This window comes from Lathamus discolor, chromosome 2, assembly GCF_037157495.1.
Source record: "Lathamus discolor isolate bLatDis1 chromosome 2, bLatDis1.hap1, whole genome shotgun sequence".
Classification (NCBI taxonomy): domain Eukaryota; kingdom Metazoa; phylum Chordata; class Aves; order Psittaciformes; family Psittacidae; genus Lathamus; species Lathamus discolor.
Window position 1 is genome coordinate 83,314,276 of NC_088885.1, and position 22,026 is coordinate 83,336,301.

Genomic DNA, 22,026 nt, shown 5'->3' on the forward strand with positions numbered 1-22,026 from the left:
CTGTTCCAGTTTGTAAATACTTCAAATTTTACTTATAGAGATTTATTTTTCATTATTGTCATTATATCAGATTTGCTAATATGCTGTTACATGTGTTGGAGTTGGAAAGTACTGTCAGGTAGCATACAAATTACCAGTTGCTCTATCAGATAAAAATATAGCCTTGAAACTGAGTTATATTAGTGATGATTTAGTATTTTTAATGTCACAGTTTCACAGTTTTATAAACTACCACAATGAGACTAAATAAAGACAATTCTAATGGAAAAAAGCTCTTCTCAGAACAAGAGAATATGATTGTAATTTTATCATCAGGCATATTAAACTCTAAGAGACTTTATCTCTTGTCACACAATAAACCACGAATAGATAAATTGATGTTAATAAGTTGATAACTTAACAGTATAATTTAGTGATCTGTCTCACTTTCATTATATAGGCATTGAAAAAAGCTGTGGCCCTGAAGGAATCAAGATGAATCACAATTAGTATGAAAAGATTTGGCTAGCAATTCTGAATATTAATAAAAACTGTGGTGCTTTGAGCTGCAGAATAAGAGCAGGGTTGATGTCATGAAAATAACAGTGCTGTGCTTCCATTATAAAGTACTTGATGTCCTGCAGTTATTCATCCTTAAGCTTCTAATTCAGAACTGGTGACCTGGACTTAGATCTAGTTGTGGTTTGTGATTGCACTAAGCACTCTGGTGAGATTTTCTTACACTGTACCAAAGAATAAATTATATGATTAGATGGAAAACTAGCTCATACCCTCTTCTTCACAGGATGGTGGCAGTCATAAAGTAATGGTGGTCTGTTTTAGCAAACAGTGAGATTACCAGCAAAAGCTTTCAGACACAGGCATTGTCAGTATGTGGCTCTGGGTGTCCTAATTATGTTAAAGATTCTACATAGCTGAGTGTCTTCTTATGTTCTTCTTTGAATTAGATATAGAATTGTCTTCTAAATATTCTAATTTTCTTGGTAGCTTGTTGGCAGTCTATTTTTCTTGATTTGTGCTGCATTTTATTCTTACCTTAGAAAACACAGTACTTTTAAGGATTGTGCTTTAACTGTACTGACACTTGTGAAAAAGATTTTCAAGTCTTATGTGGTCTTAACAATTTTTAATGTCTTGACCAATTTGTTTGCAAGCTGATTTCATTATATAGTTATCTTGCTGTTTGGTCTGCCTTTCATATAGTTCATGTCTGTTCAATGAGGGAGAATACAATTGCTGAGAAGGAAATACTCAGACTGCTACAGGTCAAAAGAGACAGGTGGAGGGGAAGGTTTCAAAATCTTGAGTAGCATGTGTGCCTAGAAAAAAATCTGCATTTTTAATGTGACTTTACTGAATTACAGTCCATGATTACGAGTACATAAGTACTTCCATAGGTCTTGGGACAAATAGGAAATGTGTTATAGTAAACGACATGATTTTGTGAAACAGTATATAAGAAGTCTTTTGAAAAATTTGGCAAAATATTTGGTTATTTTTAGAAATTGCTCAGATAAATGCTTGGTGATGTATTATGTGATTTTATTTTTTCCTTCCAAAATCTCTTTCTTTTATAGCTGTTTAGGCAAGATCCCATGGCCAAAAAGTCCCAGAGCAGTTGAGATTTGCACCCTTAGTGGTAAGATCTACCACCCTGTCTCCAGCTCTTCTGTGTTTGTCACACAAATCCAGCATGATATTTGTACCAGAGGAAGATTTGCTATCTTTATGTGACTAAAATGTAGTAATTTGCTTTTAAACTGCAGTTGAAGTGTCTCTTACTTCCTTTAATCTTTCTTTCTCCTTGTGTTAAAAAACTTGGAAATACTGTCGTGCATTATGGAATATTATTATGTGTGCCTTATGATGGAACACCGAAACCAAATTGTGACAATTCATTGTTGCTGATAAAAATCAAATTTTGGTGTCTGTTGATAGTCAGTTTGCTTTTATACTCAAATTTTGATGATTCTTTAAACATACATATTCACGTGCTCTGTTCTGCCCAGTAAATATTTCTTGCATGCAATATCTTGCTTAGCTTTTTGAATGTTGCATTACTTTTTTAATGTCAAAATTGAATGCCCTTTTGTTTGTGGTTTGTTGGGGTTTTTTTGAGGGGGGGGAGGTGTTTGTGTTTAGCTTTGGTTTTTGTTTGTTTGTTTTGTTTGGGAGTATTTTTTCTGAATATGCATCCTGAGAATTAAAAACTGTTTTAACAATTATTTATTTCATCCAAGTACAAAGAAGGGTTCTGCTTAGTGGGCAGGATTCCATGAAGAGAAAAAAGATTTCCTGAGCACTTACTTTGTTTGCTTTTATTAGTCTTTAACCGTGGAAAGATTTTTTAATTTTTTTTTTTTTTTTTTTTGCCATTCCTATTCCTAGGTACAGATAAATACAAAGTTACATTTTGTATGTAATAGGTGTCTTAAATGTTTTTTTTAGGACAGTGTTTAGCTTACCAGGTTGAGGTTATACCTGCTATAACACTTCAGTAAGGAACTAAGCATGTTTATAGCTCTGTCTTGATGATTTTTCATTCATGTTTGTATGAAGGGCTCCCTCTCTTATAAAACAAGCTACCTGTGCATATCTTATGGTGTACAAAGGCATCTCAAAGTTAGGTAAATATAGTAAGCGTTTGCAATTTGAAGTCAGCTTTACATAGCCAGAAAGAACCAGGACAAGTACCGTTCAGCAAATTTGGATGTTGAGAATACGGGAAAATTGGGTGTGCACTTCAAATTGATGAAATACAGTAAAATGTATACTTAAAAATACATAAATGTACACGTGCCTGCACGTGCACACCCCCCACACACACCCTCCAAGTGTGAGCAGTATATTCTGTTTTCTGTATTGAAAAAGGGGTGGAAAATACTTAATTAGGGGGGACGGGGACTTTATGTATGTTATTAATATGAATTATTTCAGTAGCAGAAACATGCATTTCAAATTAGGTTTAATTTTAAACATGCCTTTGACAGTGATGGTAATTTTAAAGCACACATTCTTGCTGAAAATAACATCAGCATAAACTATCTACAAAAAGTAAAATGCTAGACTTGTCATTCCTTCTGGATATATGAACTACATACAGAATTTAGGAGTGTGATTTTTTTTTTTTTTTTTTTTTTTTTTTTTGCTATGAGTCAGTTGTGGTTTTTTAGGATATCTTTAAGTGCACAGTATAGTGTTCATTATTTTTTCATCCACACTATTAGAAGTGAGACCGAATAATTAGAACAAGGTTATGCTTTGAAAGCACCATCTTGCTCTCCTTTTAGACAAGGAGAGACATAGAAGGGACAGTGATTGTGGCTAGTTCTGGGGCTGGCTGACCAGCAAAGCGTGCCATGGGCTGACTGATTAAACATCTTCGAAAGCTTGCAGGCTGGGTGGGGCACACCATCTACCACACAACATCAGATCATTCCCTTCGTAGTCCCCGTGGACAGCACACTGCCTTTTACCTACCTGCTGAAGTGCTTGAGCAGTATCTGAGTATGGAAAACAGTGAATCTGACACTATTTCTGATCCTTTCAGCTACTCATTAGGGCTGCTTTGTCGTCTCTGGCAAGAACATAGCTTTTATTTTCCTTCTTTTGCTGATGACTGCCTCTGAAGTCTTTTGTGCCTGCCAAGAAAAGGAAAATTTCACATAGATGTCTATACTATTGGGGGGGAAGGCAATTTACTTCATCATGATACATGTTCAGTCCAAATCTGTACTCAGCAAGAGCAAACCTGGTAAGATTCCCTGATCAAGCAGCATGTCAGGCTAGCAGCTGATCTGTGTGCCAGAAAATTCTTGGGGTGTCTTAGTATCTGGTGGTAGAGGGAGATGTTAGCAGCTATCAAGGAAGTTTTGAGAAAGGTCTAGAAGAGGTCTCCTTAGTTGAAGAACAGGATAATGGAGATTAACAGAAGTAAGAAGGATTGATTCTTAAAGTTATCCAAATATAAAGACTACTATGTACTCTGGAAAGTTATGTGTAAGACTGTGGTAATTAGGGCCAGCAGAGCATGAGGAACAACTCACAGAAAGGATCAAAATGTGTAAATCAGTAGTATGCCCACACCACGAATAGTGGTGTACATTTCCAATCTCTCTCACCTTAAATCATTTATACTAAACTAAACATAGGAAGAGTTTGGAAAAGTACAGCCAGGATGTTTGAGGACATGCAACAGCTTGTATGCATGAAACAAGCAATGAAAATAAGGCTTTCAAAGCTGAATGAGCTGAGCAAGAGCAGAGCATGATTGATAGTATCTTTTTCCTTTTGTTTACAAAGTGAAGTGCTTTCATGTTCCTTTCAGAAGTAATGGGGGTAGGGGCTAAATCTTTCTGTAAGGTGGAAGGGGTTCTTCCTGTTAAAGAACCAATGAGCCAAGGGGAGGGAAAATTTCAGAAAATGCTGGATGTGAGAAGTGACAAACATATCAAGGCTGGAAGACAGCACAAGCAAAGAGGTTGCTGGGAGGAGCAGAGATTAGTCATACGAGTTCAGGCTTCAGAGGTGGCAAGAACTTAAAAGGGACAGAGAGGACTGACCAAAGTCCACTGCAGTCCAGAAAGTTGTAGTGTTAGCAGTAACTCAGCAACAAAGTAAGAAACCTCCCTGACAAATAACATGGGCAGGGTAAGAACTTTTCCTTTCTCAGCCTATCACTTCTAGTCACTTTGAGTTTTCCATGTTAAAAACATTTAAAAAGTATTTTTAGCAATTCTAGTATCAGGCAGGCTCTTTCCTAGGCAGCTCCACCTTTCAATTCTGCAGTCTCATAAAAAATGATATGGTAATGGTCTGCAAAAATGCTAAATAGCTGTGAAGAGCTAAAGAAGGTTGACTGTCATCTGCTTGTTCCAGTATAAGACTTCTCAGAAATAAGTTGAAGTGGCTAGATCCAAGCAAATGACATTAGGTGGAGTTTGGTTGGTTTTTTGGTTGTCAAACTGCATGTAGTTAAGCTGCCGAAGTCCCTGCCACAAGATGCTATAGATGATATCACAGGATGGAAATCCACTCAGAGCTAAAAATACAGACATCACTGCTGGTTGAGTAAACTTACGAGTGACAAGTTGGAGTCTGGAAGACTATTTGGAGAAGGCAGCAAATTTTCTCTAGGCTGCACTTTTGGACACAGTAGGAGATGCCATAAGCCCTTTGGCCTAATTCAGTACACTACTTCGGCTCACCTGCTCCTGTTCCACCCAGGTGTACTGGGAGAGGTCATTCCATCTTGTGCGACTGTGAAAAAGTCTGGAGCCTGATCTGCTGGAAACCTTCAGATGCGCCAGTACAAGCTCTAAATTTGTTCAGGTGCAAAAGAATTCAGGATCATGAAAAAATTGAGACAAATTTACTGGAGATTCGGTCTTTTTAGTGTGATTGCAGTTCAGCTGATTATGCAGTCATGCTGTTCTGAAGTCTGATTCGCGAAAATGATGAGCAATGATATCAGTAGAAGCTAGTCTTTTGAGTATTGAAGTGTTCTATAAATGCTCTGTTTCCAAGTTAACAGGTCCTTGACATTTCACTTACTCATTTAGTAGACACTTTTGAACCTAATCTTTCCAGAACTTGCTTATCAATAAATAAATAAGGTGTTATTATACTCCTTACCTCACTGAGGGTGGGGAAGAGTTCTGAGGAATTGTAAAAGTAAACAGTGAACCATTTTTCTGCTGTAGCAGTGAACATTGCTTACCGAGTGTGACAAAGAAATGAACAGTCCAAAGGAATACTTGAAGAGTTAGGAATACATCAAGTTCCAAGACTGAAATACAGGGATAGACATGATACTGAAAGCTTTTCAGCTCCTGACTGTGATCATCAAATGCATTACAAATAAGTATTTTGTAAAAAGGCATTTTGCATAGTAAATACATGTGGTTATGTAAAACTATATTGCAGTGCATGTAAACAAACAAAAGCAACTCAGATTGCACAAGGGGTTTAGTTTTGCTTGCTTTCATCTTTGATGCTACATTTAAGCTTTGAATGGTGCTTTTGTATGTTTGCACAGTTCAGTTATTTCTTTTGGTGCTTTTCCTAATTAGAGAACTTCAGAATTTTAATTGGAAAATGAAGCTGTCACATAAATAATTTTATTAATTAAGTTTTTTTTAATTTAGGGGCTCTTCTTGCAGGGTAAGCTTGAAGGAAATTTAGCTCTAAACATTTCAGCTGTAACTATCAGAAATAGAAAAGAGAAGATGAGACTGGAATACGCACATGGAGGTGACCATGGAACATGGTTGCTGAGTAGGGCAGGACATTTATTAATACATATTTATATATTGCCTTGCATGATCCAGGCATAGGACTTCTGTTTTGCTTCTCCCTCCTTCCTTTTTAAAGTCCAGTGTGATTATATTGCTTCAGGAACAGCATGTCTTGTGAAAGATTGAGGAAAGCTACGAATACAGATGACTGGATGAGATTAGGAAAAGGAAAAGGAACTAACTGGAATGTTGGGAGGAGTTAAGGAAGTTGTAGTTCACAAATAGGCAGCATTCTTGTTTTGTTTTTTTTCTCAGCATTTCCTGAGAATTTTCTTAAATTCAGATACTCACATAGTAAATATAACCCATGTAATTTAAAGTAATAGCTCTGTGATTTTATGGTTAGGAAATTTTTGCAATTTTAATCTAGATCTTCCTAGTCATTTTTGAAGCACTTTATAATGAAATAAGAAGAAATTGATAACTTTCAAAGCGACAAGGAATTCTAAGTCATCTTTCTAGCGAATAATGCATTACCCATAATGCGCCAAATGCAGTTTACCAAGTCAAAGGTGTGGGGTGCTTGTTTTTAATCTGATGTACCTTTTGTTACAGGTTTACTTTTTTTTTTTTTAATTTTAAATTTATTTTTAATATTCCCGGGACAATTTGTGCTATCCCATGCTGGAGAGGCAGGTCTAAATCTTGCTGGGTTCTTTCCTGGGGAAAAAAAAAAAAAAAAAAAAAGATTTCTATGCAGGTATCTCTGGATATAATATTTTTTTGAAATATATTAAGAACAATAGGTCAAGCTGTTTAATGGAAGAAGGAACTCATGTGAAGGAGCAGTGCTGAGCAGTGTGCTGATCAATGTACATATGTGATCCTTGGAGTCTTGGGCTGTGTGACAAGGCATTATCAGCACAGATATGGTTGGGGGTGTTGAAAATTAATAGAGACATAGCTGGTGTAGCTGGAGTGACAGAATCCCTGTCATGCATGCTACACAAAGCCATAGGAGGAAAGTGAATTTGTCAATTTATCTCAGGTTGTTCACAGAGACACTTGAGGTATTTTGGCAGAAAACCTCCTCCTGTCGGTGGCATATGTTCATTTTGAGGACTCTTCCAGTACAGTTTGCTGGAATCCTTGTGGTAGCTAAGACTGCTTGTAGCAGACAAGCCAGGAACCAGAACTTGAAAACAATGCAATTAATCTTTATTTAAAACTCATTTTCCTGATCCTTATATTAAAAGAGTTACCAAAGTTCATTTTTTTTACTCTGTGAATATAGTCAATGGAGAATAATATTGCTTCTTCTGTCAGCTTGTAACTGGCACTTTATGGGGGGAAATCATATTTTTACAGTTAGAATAAGGTCTTAGATTTTTCAACAGTTTAAGTTTGTGTCATTTATCTACCTGTCATTTTGGTTGCTGCTCACTCACACCTGAGAAAACTGGGAGATGTTGAGGAAGATTTCCAGTGGAAGCAGAAAAATAAAATGTACTAACTGGGTGGTGAGCCTCCCTCACATGACCAGAAGAAAAAAGAGCCAACTGTTTTGCTTTTGGCTGTGCTTGCTACTAAACACCCTGTCATAGTGTGTGAGGTGAGTCACGACTTGTTTATTTATAGCCTTAGCCAATCAAAGCTGAATGCTCTGAACTTCATTCAAGACCAGCAAGCACTTAGGATGTCTTGTAAACATTTGCTCTCTGAGCAAGGAGCGCTCTTCTCAGCTGCAAAGCGGACAGGTGCCCTGGTTGTCACTTCTAAAACACAAAACAGGCTAGAAGATCATTGCCTGGATTATCTAGATTGGTAGAGAGAGAATTCCTTTTTACATCTGAAATGCCAGACAGTGAGGATCTGGGACAAGATGAAAGGTACTGTACGTTCATTCTGATGGCCTTCTTGTGCAGTGCAGTACAGACCAGGGCTTTGTGTAGTTAATCTGTGTGCACTCCTGAGTTCTCAGCCTACGATCAGTTTTCTATGCATTGTAACAGATCATTCTTGGCAAATTCTTGGGGATTCGCCTCTAATGCTAGCCTAAGGTTTCTTAGTTAATGTCTGCAGAGAGGTTAATTTGTACAGCTTTTGTGTCTTTCTTAAACTAAGGCTGAAGGGAAGAAAACAGTAGGTGGTTTCTACCTAGTCACTTTTCCCAACCATGGGACAAATAACAAGCCTCAAAATGTCAAGAGACACAAATAGTTGAGATGGAGCCACATTACTGACAGAACCATAACTTATTTCTGTGAGATAGGGCACTGTGTCCCTTTGAGGTATGCCTGTCTTTCTGAAGTTTAATTTTTATCTTAAATAGCTTATAAAACAAACTATGAGGACAAAAAGCAAGTAGTTGGATCTAAAACTTATTAACAATTTAACAAATACTATTTTTTCAAAATATGATCCAGCACATTCCAATGAAATAAATGTGCTAATTAAATTTAGCTAAATAGATTTTAAAATAGATATTTTGAAAGTAGATGCTATTAATGTTTGGCTATGACAGAGTTTATAATACAGGATTCTTAAAGTCCACGTGGTCTTCCAATAGTTGCAATTTTATTGTCTTGAAGCTAATCAAAATGTTGTCTCCAAACTGATGTTAATGAAATATTCGATATTGGGAGGAGGGGGAAAAAATAGTCATGTATGTGGAAATAGACTTTTTTTTAAGTTAGTTAACAAAGTGACAGAATATAGAGGCAAGTTTTAAGTACTACACAAATTGAAAGTGAGCATTTCATTATGTCTTCGGATTTAAATTTGAACATTTCTGTGGATGTTTTTCCAATATGTATGACAATGTGTTGTTGTAAGATAGATAGATGAAATACAGAAGACCCTTCTGGTGTCTGTTGTGCAGGCATGGTCATCTAACTGGATGAGCACGGGGGAGTGGAACCCCAGTGGCATAACTGGGTCTCTGCAAGGGTGGGGTCACCTACGCATTTCCGATTGCAGGGATCTAAGCTGTGCCCTGTATAAAGTAATTGTAGTAGTAGGTGGTATTTTTTTCTTTTAAGGAAATGTTGACTCATTACTGACAGCCACCAAAGTGTTAAATGCTGTTCATTACAAAATGTTTAGCTGGATTTCCACTTTGTTGAAGCGTATATTTTTCAATGCGGGAAAACAGCAGTATGCATGACACCTTTAAAAAAAAAAAAGGGTTCAGATCATAATCATATTTTTATTGTGCTTTTGAATCAGTTTTGTAAAGGATGTGCAGTCTTTCCTTGAGAAAATCTTATCAGCTGAGAAGAAAAATAATTGTTTTGGGGGAAAAAAAATCAAAATTTGCGTTTGTGGAAAAAAAAAACAAAAAAACATCAGTGTTCACCAACATGTAAAAGGATGCAACTGGTGTGCAAAACATACAAGCTTTGTAATACCTAACTTGACTTGTTCACAGGTTTTTTTTCTGTGTAGGCTTGTAGCAAGCTTTGGCCGTTAAATAGTTAAGTAATACTAGGCCTAAACCTATAAGAGGTTTTTTTGGGGTTTTTTGGTTTTTTTTTTTTTTTATGAATTAAAGATTGTTTGCTTTAAAGTAAAAGGATGAACATTTCAAAGCAGTAACCTGGAAAAGTGTGATAATAGGGCCTGCTCTCCTCATTTATTATTTCTAAAACTGACATTAAATTAATTAACCCTGATCCTAGTCCCTCACTCATTTGTGCCTTTGCTATTCAGCCAAAAGGTTTGAGAAAATAGTTTAATCAAAAATAGGGGTTTTGTGGAATTCATTTGCCTTTTTATCTGGGTGGTAACAAAACTGGAGAACATTCCTGCAGAAGTGCTAATGAGATCTGGTGGAGGTCAGAATACTTTGATCCAAGTTAAACAAGAGACAGTATAAGGAGGAGCTATTGGAACTATACTGGAGCAGTATGGGAACTGTACTGGAACAATTCATTTTAGAATCACAAAAGAAGAGAGAGTAATGTAAATGCACAGATAATGGGGTAATTTTAAGGGCACACTGAATCAAAGCTACTGATTTATATTTTTAAAAATGAAGGGTAGTGGTACTGTAGAAGCTGTGGAATTAGCTTTGTTCACTGATTGATTTCAGTGCACTGCACTCCTTGTAGCTCCTTCTCAGATGCAAGCAGATACTTCTTATGTCTTCTCCTGAGTTCATGTCCTACTTCATAAAATATTTAGTATTGCATCACAAGTGTATTTCATGAACATTATAACATCGTAGTTAAAAGATGTGGCATTGGTCAATAGTCTGTTAGTCATAATGTGAATTAAACAGGGGAAGTTTAGATTGGATATAAGGAGGGAATTCTTTCCTGTTAGGGTGGTGAGGCACTGGAATCGGTTGCCCAGGGAGGTTGTGAGTGCTCCATCCCTGGCAGTGTTCAAGGCCAGGCTGGATGAAGCCTTGGGTGGGATGGTTTAGTGTGAGGTGTCCCTGCCCATGGCAGGGGGGTTGGAATTAGGTGATCTTGAGGTCCTTTCCAACCCTAACTATTCTATGATTCTATGATTCTGTGATAAGCAAAGGAACATATGCACAAATCCTTCTTAGTAAAGCTAGAAAAAAGCTAGGAGTTGTGAAGATTAGGTACCCACTCATATCTTCTTTTTTTGTTTTGTCATATGATCCTGGGAAGTAGCAGATCATGAACAGTGAGGAGAGATGTGGCCAAAGGTAAAGGACTGGAAAGTTTAGCATAAAGACAGTATTTCCCCTTCTAATTCTTTATCACAAGGTCCCTTATAGTGTTGTGTAAGATGGTATAATTTATTAAAAAAAGACATCTCATGAGGAATCTAATGATGGTCAAAAATATATAAAAGGTACTGTGAATTATCAGTCCTGAAGTGGTGGAAGCACATGGCTGTAGGTGCTTCAAAGAGATACTGATGTTTAACTTCCTCTGTCAGAACTATGCCTGCTGTGTTCTAACCACTGTTGCCTGCCTATTGAAAAAGATGGTGTACTGGTGCACTAAACTGTCAGCCAGAAACCTTTTGAGTTGGGGTGGGGTAAGGAACCCAAACCAAAAAAAAAAAAACCATGTAGAGAAAGCGAAATTATTTTGAACAAATTGATTTTGAACTGCAGTCTTGTAGTGCATGGCCTTTCTAAGTATGTGCTTGGTCTTAGAAAAATGTGGATTCAGTTTAAAGTCAAATCTCCCTATTACTTAGCTATTTAAGGTATGTTGATTTTTAATTATATAAAAATATTTGTTTCTTCTGCTAGTAGAAAGTGTTTTAATTTCCTTTTATGATTGAATTCAGTGCAAAAATGTTGGCAACAAGTGATGTGCCAGGAGCTCTCAATAATGCATCAAAGTAGATGATCCCCTGTTCATACAATTTACATTAAAACTCACTGAAGAGAATCAGAATGAAGTTCCACACAAGAAGAGTTAAAGCTGCCTTTTTGTGATGCTACACAAAAAGTTGTTTTCATGTTTTTGCATGTTAAAAGTATTTTCTGTCTGGCTCTTGAAAATCCGATTTTCCTTTTTTGTGCAGCTGCTCTGCTACTCAAGGAATGCTCAGCTCATCTTTCCTAGCTGTTTGACTTTGAGAGGCCTTGAACTAGGAATATCCCATCTGAAGAATGTGGAGGCTGAAGGAGGAAAATCAAGTGATTTGTGAAAAAGGGTTAAAAGAGTTTTCTTTGTGGGAGAAAAAGAAATGTGAAAGAATTCAAACTGCTGGGCAGAGCTGTTAAAAGTTCTGCAAACAAAACTTTATGCTCCTGTTGATAGAAACAAGACTTCCTTACTTTTTCAACCAAAAAGTATAATAAAAATGTCTCTTTTGCATCACCAGTTTCTATTATAAATGGGAAGCTGCCCTGGAAGAACCCAGCCCTTGTACTGCCTTGGTAAAAAGGCAACAGTGTGTAGCAATAGTATTGTAGTCTCTGTTAAAAAGAAAGCAAGTCTATAATAGTATTTATGTGGCACTGAAACACCCAGTTTTCATGCAAAGAGGCATTTAAAAAAAAAAAAATCTATGCTGATTGAGTGTCGTGACTTAGGAGTAGTAGCACTTGACTATCAAATCACATTTCACATTTTGAATAACCTCGAACTGGAGTAGCTGGTGTTCTCAGGGAAGCTGGACAGGAGTACAGGTCAAAGGAAGGGTTTCCCGTGAGAGCTGACCTATCAGTTTACTTAGAAGTGTCTGTGTAAAGGAGCTGTTCAGTGTAATGGCCCAGATTTAGTTGCAGTTCATTTTATTTTCATAGGACATTCAGTGAAAAGTGACAACATTTACTGTGCTGTATCAAGGAACTTGTGTACTGGAATCACATTCGAAAAAGCTGGAGTTAACCAATCTGATCAGCTAAAGAAAGACAATATATCTCCTTTTTAAGACTTTAGAAGATGACTGATGCTATGCTTGGATAGAAGAATTGAACACATCCCCTCAAAATCCTGGCAGTAATGAGTCCTTTTTTTTTTTTTTTTTTTTTTTAAGCAACCTGTAGAACAAGATGAGTTCCCCTCCCCCTTTGCAGAACACTTGAGTGCATTTTTACACCAATAGGATCGCTTTCATCTTCAGAAAAGTTTGTTCTTGACTAGTAATATAAGAAAAAAAACACACCCCTTCATGTATGGGATTGATACTGTTTAGCAGCACACCACTGGTAAAAAGTTCCCATGTCATTTGAAGAGAAGAAAATATTATTATGACTGTAGTTAACACACTGTGCAAGAAGTGTATAGAGTCAGGGATGAAAGGTTGCTTTTGTATTATGTTTTGTTGCAAGTCACATGTCCTGACCAGTCTGCTGTGCAGTCTATTGAGAAAACTACATCCAACCTTATCAAGTGATTATGATTTAAACATATTTCTTATACAGTAATATTACCAAAAATATTCTTGGTCAAGAAATAGAAGGGGTATGCATGCTGCTGAAAGCTGTGAAATGAGTTCTTTTTCCAGCTTTTTATTGCATACCTTCCCCTGGAAAAGAAGAAAAAAAAAACCCCAAAACAGTAACAGCCAATTAGACTGACTCACTGTTAATAAAAAGCACAAAACTGAAGTGTCACATGGAGACAGATGATGTCAGAAAGAAAACACTTTAAAAGCTTGAGAAGCAGTATTGCTCAGCATTAACAGAATTCATTTGGTTCTTAGAAATTATGTATTTGGACTACAGGAGGGATAATTAAAGGAAACTTTTTGGATTGGCAAATGTTATTTACTCTGTAAGGTTGATGACTACATTCTCCAGCTTCAATTTAAAAACAATATCTATCTTAACTTTGTATATCTTAGAGATTCTAAGTGTGCCCAAGCCTTAACATTGAAGGGATGCCAACTATGATCAGCTAAAGGCTATTTGTCACAATAGTAGTAGTTGTTGGTAAAAGACTAAACCTGTGGAGCACCTATAGATTAGCAGTGGGAAATAAAGAAAGATGTCTATTAGAAAAGCTTTGTAAAGTTTGTAGGAAAAAGGCTGTAGGAGATTCTCTCAAAAGTCTGAGAGTGTATTTGTGGATGCTTCCTGTGTTCCTCATTCGTTCAGTGATACAGCATCCTTTTGTGGGCTTCTTTGAAGCCAGCAGGGCTTTACCTGGTGCCCCAGTGATTCATTTAAACTGCAAGTTTTGTTGACTTTGTCATAGCCACATGACACAAATATAATTATTCTAGTATATTTAAAAACTGCACAGGATCCAAAAGTGGCACAGAATAAAGCACAATTCTGCTTAATCACCTTCTAAAATAGCCACATAGGTCATTAAGAATGCTATGCTGTGAGTTCAGTGGACTGGCTGTTCCATCTTTACACATAGGGCACATAACTCACAAATTTGTTACATTGTATTACAATAAGGTTAATCAATATTACGTTGTTTCCTACAGGTTTTGTGTTTGGTACTTTAATGGACTTAACTGTAATATATGCTTTTTACACTTTTTTGTATTTTGGAGGGGGGGAGGTTATTTTCATTTTGAGTATGTTGTCAACTGAAATTTAAATGTAAAAAAAATATTTTAAATGTTTTCACAACCTTTTTTATCTAAATGCTATTCCGTATTCATCATCTCTGTACCTGAATAATTTAGAAGACAAATTTTAAAATATTAAAATTTTTTTTGGCATAGAGCTTAAGGTATAAAATGTTTGTTTCAAAGAAAGGTAGCTGAATCATTATAACTGTTCCCTTCTGCACCGTGGTGATTCCTTTCCTCAGCATAGGTGACAGCAGAGACCTGTGAAAGCTCTGAAAACGTAAACCTGCTTCACTGGGTTTGCTGACAGTTCGCACACTTGATCTAATTTGGTCAAGCTTCGTACTTAACTCTTGGTTGCCTATAAGGTTTGTCCTTAGACAAACATCCACATTTCTTACAGCTGTATCATTCTATAAGCTCTAGGTACTACTTTTTGAAAGACTAGAAAATAGCCGTATTACCTATATTTTGATTTATGTATCTTTGGGAATGTAACTTTCAGTTCTTCCACCTTGACTAAAGGTAAGTTCTTCCACCTGCATTCTAAAGGTAACTTACGTTCTAAGTTACCTTTAAAATTACAGAGTCTGCACAGGTTTAAAGCGTGTGTGGTTGCAGTTGGGAAATCAGGAAGGTTCAGAAGCTTTGTAATTACTACCTCTTTGTTTATGTAGGTGCAATCCTTCAGATCCATCACATCATGGTGTATTTTGTCACTGCTGCAGTTCTGAGTAGCACATCTACTTGAAGATACATATAAAACCATGTACACATAATTAAAAAAAAATCCAGTACATCACAAAGAGATCTTTAAGCCAGTAACCTGAGAGCTACTGACCTTTCTGAGAAATGTGACAGGGTTTGCTTGAACAGATGTCTAGATACAAAATGAGAGCATGACACCATCAGTCATTTTTAGAGGCCATGACTCTTTTGGCCAGAGTTTGTGACTGTGATGGGTTGAAGCATCTGGGGTAGGAGGGTGTTCTGATTTGGTCTGGGTTTGTTGTTTTATTTTTTTTTTTGCAGCTACTAGGTAACAGTTCATATATTTGCTCTGTTTTAGAAATGATGCAGGTGGTCAGAAGGATATGAGTAATTTTCTCTATTGACACCTTCAATCTTACTGACAGTAGTTATAGAATAGACGTGTAGTAGTTTATATCAAACCCAGGGGAAGTGATAGAAGCATGAAACCTGATTCTTTCTAAATTATGCACAAAAACATTTGAAAGTGTTCAGGGAGAGTTGATGGCTTATATCCTCAAAGGAGCACCTGAACAAGAGTCCCAAAAGCTGTTTCTGCAGAAAGTACAGGGCTCGTATTTATGCCATTTATTAAGGTACTGTAAGTAACTCCACTAATAAGATGCTGAAGTGGGTTTTGGTGTCACAGTCATGAGCTCCACATTCATCATCTACATCACTTAATTTATCTTTTTTTCCTTTTTGTCTTTAAAGGTGATCATGGAAGAATTAATTTGTCTGGAATATGCACTGTTATGTATCTGTTAGCTTTTGATCTAACACTGATTTAATGTTTATATTTGTTTTTCCAAGGGCATGATACAACTTTTCTGCCTTTGTGTAGAAGCAACTCTACTTTGTACCTCCTTTCTTTCTCACTCCTCCTTCACCAGGAACCTCACTGCTTTTCCCTTGTTCCAACCCTCTGGCCCCACAGTAACGCTGCCTCTCAAGTGGGCTCTGGGGACAGGGCCAGGAGGGACAGGTGTTATCGAGGCTGGTAGATGTTGAGAGGTGTGAACAAGAAGTGGCAGCATGTGCATCTGATTGTCGCACTGAAGATTAGCAAGCTGACTTTCTTATACCATTAGTAGCCCAAGATCAGAATAAGGTTTCAGAATAGGTCCTGTTCCATAGACGAGTGTGTAGTAGAACTGATAAAGGTGTCTCATGTTGTCTTGTGGCCTCTAAGAATCTGCTAAGTATTCTTTTGCGAAGCAAGGTTAATAGTGGGTTTGTAATGTCTTGAAACAAGCTTCACCTGTACCATTCATGGTTCTTGCTTGGCTGCTTCTTTGTCAATGCACTATACGTGGACCCCTGGACTAAACCTCTAGCAGTACGTTTTATCTGCACTGCAGCTTATGTTTTCAACATCTTTTCAGGTTTGCAAAAGGAAGCATTATTAACAGCCAAGAGAAGCAGCTCCAGAGAACTTTCCCTCCAGATGTGCCATTTTTCTGAATAACTTGCATGTTTTTCTCAATTGTTATGAGTCATCCCAGTGGGCTGCCTTGTATCTCCTCTTTATATTGGTGGTTAGTGTATATGAAAGTAGTTTGCATTTTTGTTGTAGTTTATGCTTTCATCTCCCGCATTGCCCCCCCCCCCCCATTTTTGCTATTAAATTAAAGTTCGTAAGCTAGCAATCTACATTTGTTTTATGTATTTCTAGGCTCTCTTATGATTCTAGGCATCGGGCTTGCCTGTTTTCTCTTTGTGCTTCTGTGAAGTTCCACTTTGATTGTCAACAATTTTAAATAAAGGGTAGGAGTTAGTAAAAGGATTTTGTAATTCAGAAGACTGTCATAATAGTAGTTTTCAACACTAGAATAAACAGGCAACTCTTAAAATACATGTTAATGCTGCAAATGGTTTTCAAAAGCTAGAAGCAGTGTTTAAGGAGAGTGGCCAATCCATAATAATTTCATTTTTCCTAAGACAAAACCTTTGTATACTACTTATCTCAATCTGCTAATTATCAGAGGGGATGGAAATTTAAATTGCTGTTGTGGATGGGAGCTGGACAGAAAGTTCTGTGTACCATTGCTAATTTTTCCTGCTGTGTACCTGCAGTGTTCTCCATGAATTATTTAATGGTTTTATTTTACATTCCCGGTCAGAGGCAAATAACTGCATTTAGTGCCCTGCATGGCTGGAAAATATGTTGCATTTTCTCTGGCTTTCAAAGGTCACCTAGTCCAAGGGATGGGACTCTCACCCTATGAATTCCAGATACACTATTTTAAATTGTTTATAGTTTCTTCTTGAAGGGGGGAAAGGAGAACCCTCACACTGAGTATTTTATAGTGTAAAAGGAAATCACACTACTGCAGTACTACAAATACTGTAATATAATAAAATCAGGAATACAGCAACAATTTGGGGTTTAAACTTTAATCAGTTTCACACTATAGCAGAAGTACTAGGTTTTCTGTAAGTCATGTTCTGCACTCCACTATGTATACGATAGTTTGAATATGAATCCCTCATGTGTGCTATTTATGTTCTGTATGAAATGGCTCCCAAACCTTGTTCTAGTAGCAGTGTTGCTGTGTCACCACCTCGTGGTGAAGTTGCTGTACAGAAGTTAAATATACACATAAATATGAGGTTTCTCCATGTGTGTTTAAGATGTATAACTAGACATTTTTGACGAAAATTATTCCTGACTTTTTACAAAAATGAAGACTGTATCTGAAAAGAAGAGAAGGTGGTTAGCCTCCATTATGTTAGGAAAGCTGCTTCCAAGTAGTCAATATGTCTGCAGTGCAACAGAAAAGAAGGTATTTAACATTTCCAATGGAGAATAAAAATGGGTCTCTTGTATGTGGAAGACCACTTATTTCTGGCTTAAATATAAGTATCTAAAAATTCACAAGTTTAAATGTGGTCAGCAGTTGACCAAAGTGTACAATTCAACAGAAACCCGAAATCCTCTTACCCTGTGTATTTAGGAGAAATGAGAGCAAAGATTTACAACTGGGAGAAAAAGTGGCTTTAGACCTTGCTGAATTGGATGTCAGACATAATGTCTGGAGTTTGGCTGAAATGCTAGTTCTAAAGAGATTTTAAGGAGAACTTAAGTTCGGTGTTCTTTTTGCCAAGACATTGAATTTGAAATTCAGAGTTTGCTTTCTCCTTTTAGCATAGTTTGTATAACAGAACTGATATATTTTGGGGTTTATATAACTCAAAATTTATAAATAGTTTGTTGGGGTTTTTTATTTTATTTTATTTTGTTTTGTTTTAACTGGGAAATGAAGTGAAAGAGAAGTTTCTATATATAGCTGCTTGCCATTTGCCTAGTTTTGCTGGTAACCTATTATCAGAAACCTGCAGTAATAATGTAATCCCAAACTTTTTGTTTGATGTTATAATAAACAATGTGGGCTGCATTTTTTACTTGTATCATCATTCATTGATCAAAGCTTCTGCCTAATTTAGACCACTTGAACCTTTCAATAACCACCCCTTCGGTGTTATGTTAGTATATCTTGCATGTTAACCATTTGATAGATCACTTCCCTTTCTGTGCAGAATCTGCACACAACCCCAGTCCTACAAAGAGAAGCAAGTCAGAAGCTTATCCTTTTAGGAAAAATCAATATATCTTCTTGTAGTCCAGTGCAATTATAGATGTAACTTTCAAAGAAATAATTTCCAGATTTCAAATCTGGTTTTCCTTCAACTGATATCTCCTTGGTCTCTGTAAATAAACCAGTTGGTCTTGTTAGAAAGATCTGCATTGCAGTTCTTGGTGCAAGTGTAGTGTCAATTCATGCCTGTATAAAAACATTACTGTACTGTACACTTTTTTTATGTCAAAAAGTGAGAAATATTACAAGTTCATGTCCTAAAACATCATCGCACCTTGTTAGTAAGGATGAACATTAAATCACAGCTAATAAATTACAATACAGCATAGCAAAGCTAGGTTGTGCATATGTCCTTAGTAGAGAAGGTAGACAAAAGCAATGTTCTAACCAGCTTTCAACTGAAAAAAATCCAAATGCTTATGATGGCTTTTGATTTCTACATTGTGTGCAAATAAAAATGACTAAGCAATCTGTTGTGGAACAGATACTGATGTGGAAGCTACAGGTATTTTTACAAGTGAGGATAGATTATATATTTTTTTTTTTTATTCTTACATTCACTAAAAAAAATAAATTATATCTTGTTATTCCTGATATTAAACCAAATGTTTAAGTATTACTTTTGAACACTAAGTTCATCCAGGGTAAAGTTTGACCAGCAAAAGTCTCATCAGTCACTTACTGATGCTTGCTAACATTGAAGTTGTCCCAGGGAGCTATCTCAAGGGCATTTGTCTTCTGCATAACAAGAACAACTGCTATCAGGGCCTTGTGTGTAGCTAAAGAGCAGTCTCATTATTTGGAAATATGAGTTGGCAGTTTGATCTATGTGTATGTCCTTATTGCTGCACACTGACCCTTGTACATTCATTTTTTTCATAATGTCATTTTTGATTTATCCTGTAATTTGATCTGCCTATGACAAAATATTTGCTATCAATGCCATGATGCATTGGACATTCAATGGATTATGTATCCAAATAAAATGACTGTGGGATTGTTTATGGCTTACTTGCATTCACTGGGATCAAAGCTCTGTGTACTGAGCAGGGAACTATGTGGAAGATAGTAAAACTAGTGCAGAACTTACTTCAGTTACTCAGTAATTGCATGGTGGTACATCCATACTTTGTACCAGTTTGATTTGACATTGACTGGCCTGTGTATGTTTTTCTTTTCATTTGTTGTTTTGTAAAACATCTTTGTTGTAGATGTTTTGTCTACTCTAAAAAGATGCATGATGTAATAATTTGAACTGGTTATTGTCTAAGCTGATCAGACCCAACTTAGATACATGTGTTTTCTCATGTTTTTCAGCAAATTCTTCAGTATAGGGGTTTTTTAATTGTATTAAAAGGACTGGCTGATCATAAGCTAAGCTTTAGAAACAGTCCTTTCAATACAATAGAGAAAAAAAAGTTCAGTAAGGAAATTAATATAAACATCAAGACTTCAAAAGCAATTACTTTTTTTTGAAGTTAGGTAACAACCTCTTATGGATCATCATAGTTTGCAGAACAGGACAAAAATCAGAAAAGGAAAAGCACTTTTTTTTTTTTTTTTTTAAGGAAAAATAATATTAGAAACAAGTTTGGGCTTCAGTTGCTTAATTTAGATGACAACTATGCCTTGAACTCAGTATTTTCATATTGCCATAATGAATAAGCAGTAATTTCTTCCATAACTACTTATATGGACTGAGCATTGTTACTACTGAACAGATACTTTCTTAATATTCAAAAAGATCAAATTAGCCCAATATAAAATATGTGGAAACAAGCACAGGTTTCTGTAGCATAGCAGTAGCCATTGGATTGCTGAAGGTTATAGCTTTACAACATGTTGTCAACCAGTTTCAACTTTCATATGAGCTATAACCAAAGCTGTTGGGTATTTTTGTCTTACTCAGCTGGAAAGTCATCAGTTCCAGGCAAGACTACAGACCCAAGATAAATCAGTGCATTTCAGAAGCACTGATGAATTTATTTGTATTTCTTCAAGAAATGTCCCACTTCAAGGAACAAAACCCTGGCAAGGTAAGCACTCCCAAGTAATATTAAATATTCAATATTACTTAATAAAAATGTGAGAAAAATTAAAAGAAAACCAAAACCAGGCCACATTATGATACATTCAGTTATGAGTTTCTGCTAATTTTTTGCTATGGAGATCACAGGTAGGTCATCAGTGAGTGAATGTGCTCACAGTAAAGTTTATAGCAATACAGTCTCACCCTTTACAGCTGTTGGAACCTCACCAGTCATTCCATGGAAAGGAACTTTAAAACATCACAATTTAATAACAACTTCAAAAAAAAAAAAAAAAACCCAAAACATAACAAAAAAATATACAGTTCCTAGATATACATTTCCCCAAATAGCTAATCTTCAGGAATGCCTGCACAAGTGTTACATGATAGAGGAGAATTTCCCATATTTAATTGTGATAATTTTTCTTCTATACGGATATAGTTGGTGGGTTTGATTTTTGTTTGGTTTGTTTTGTTTTTACTGGAAAGACTGAGCTGGAGAATTAACCATTTTATTGCACTTCAGCTCCAAAAGCAAATTGATTCTTTCTGAAAACTTTCAACAGATCAATTCTGTACTCAGCATTGTGCAGTTGTGGAAGATGCACTGTATGTCTTAGTCACAGCAGAGGCCAAATCCCAGGTTTTACGCAGAAAATTCAGCTCAGTCTTGTCGTTAACAGGGATGCTAGAGTAGCCAACAAGCATCAGAAGAGTTCTTGCCACCATATAAAAGTTTCTTGAAGCAACACAACAGGGGAGAGATGTGTATTTACAAGAAAGATTTTTTTGCTTTTGTAAGCATCCAGCATGCATGCATTGCAATAATTGAATTAGTGATTTGGGTTTTTTCCTGCATATCAACTGTTCATCGGGGGTTTTTGTGTAATGAAAGTGAAGTAATTTCTAGTAATTTCTGCAAAAACCATGAGCTTGTTAAATCTTAAATGAATAAAAATAGCATATTTTTATAACAGAAGAGAGGGTAAATCCTAATTAGCAAAAATTAACTGTTTGGTGCTTATTTACACCAGAAGTGTTAAAGATTTCCTAATATATAAAAAACAAACCAAAACCAACAAAACCTTCAATTTTCCACTACATTCTAGATCTCATTTAGCATGCAGCATTTTTCTTTTGCAAAATTATCTAACGATTTAAGCAGTAGAAGTGTTAATAGCCAATTTTAATGTTTTTTGCCAGTTTTGCCTGCTGGTCTGCAGTGTATGTACATTTTTCACTGTCTTGGGAAGTTACATTCCTGGAGTTGTCCTCTCCTATGTCCTGCGTAAGTAGAATCTCTTTTTCAGTTATCATGTATGTATGTGTTTTGTTCATTATTTGGTCTCTGTATAGGGAGTATTTATTTATTTATATTTACACACATGCGCAAGTTTGCAGATGACACAAAGCTGAGTGGTGCAGTTGACACACTTGAGGG

The 22,026-nt window shown here is 36.3% G+C and overlaps 1 protein-coding gene across 5 annotated transcripts in view; it reads left to right on the forward strand.

The window, feature by feature from the left end:
* Nucleotides 1–22,026, forward strand: part of RETREG1 (reticulophagy regulator 1) — a 64,848-nt gene that overhangs the window by 31,346 nt on the left and 11,476 nt on the right. For 4 of the 5 annotated variants that reach the window (XM_065667577.1, XM_065667580.1, XM_065667578.1 and 1 more), the window contains exons 4-5: nucleotides 20,466–20,592; nucleotides 21,789–21,873. In XM_065667577.1, the coding sequence (XP_065523649.1) occupies nucleotides 20,466–20,592; nucleotides 21,789–21,873 (212 nt within the window). Of the gene's footprint in view, nucleotides 1–7,973; nucleotides 8,126–20,465; nucleotides 20,593–21,788; nucleotides 21,874–22,026 lie in introns of those variants that run through there. The other variant, XM_065667581.1, reaches the window with a different exon arrangement.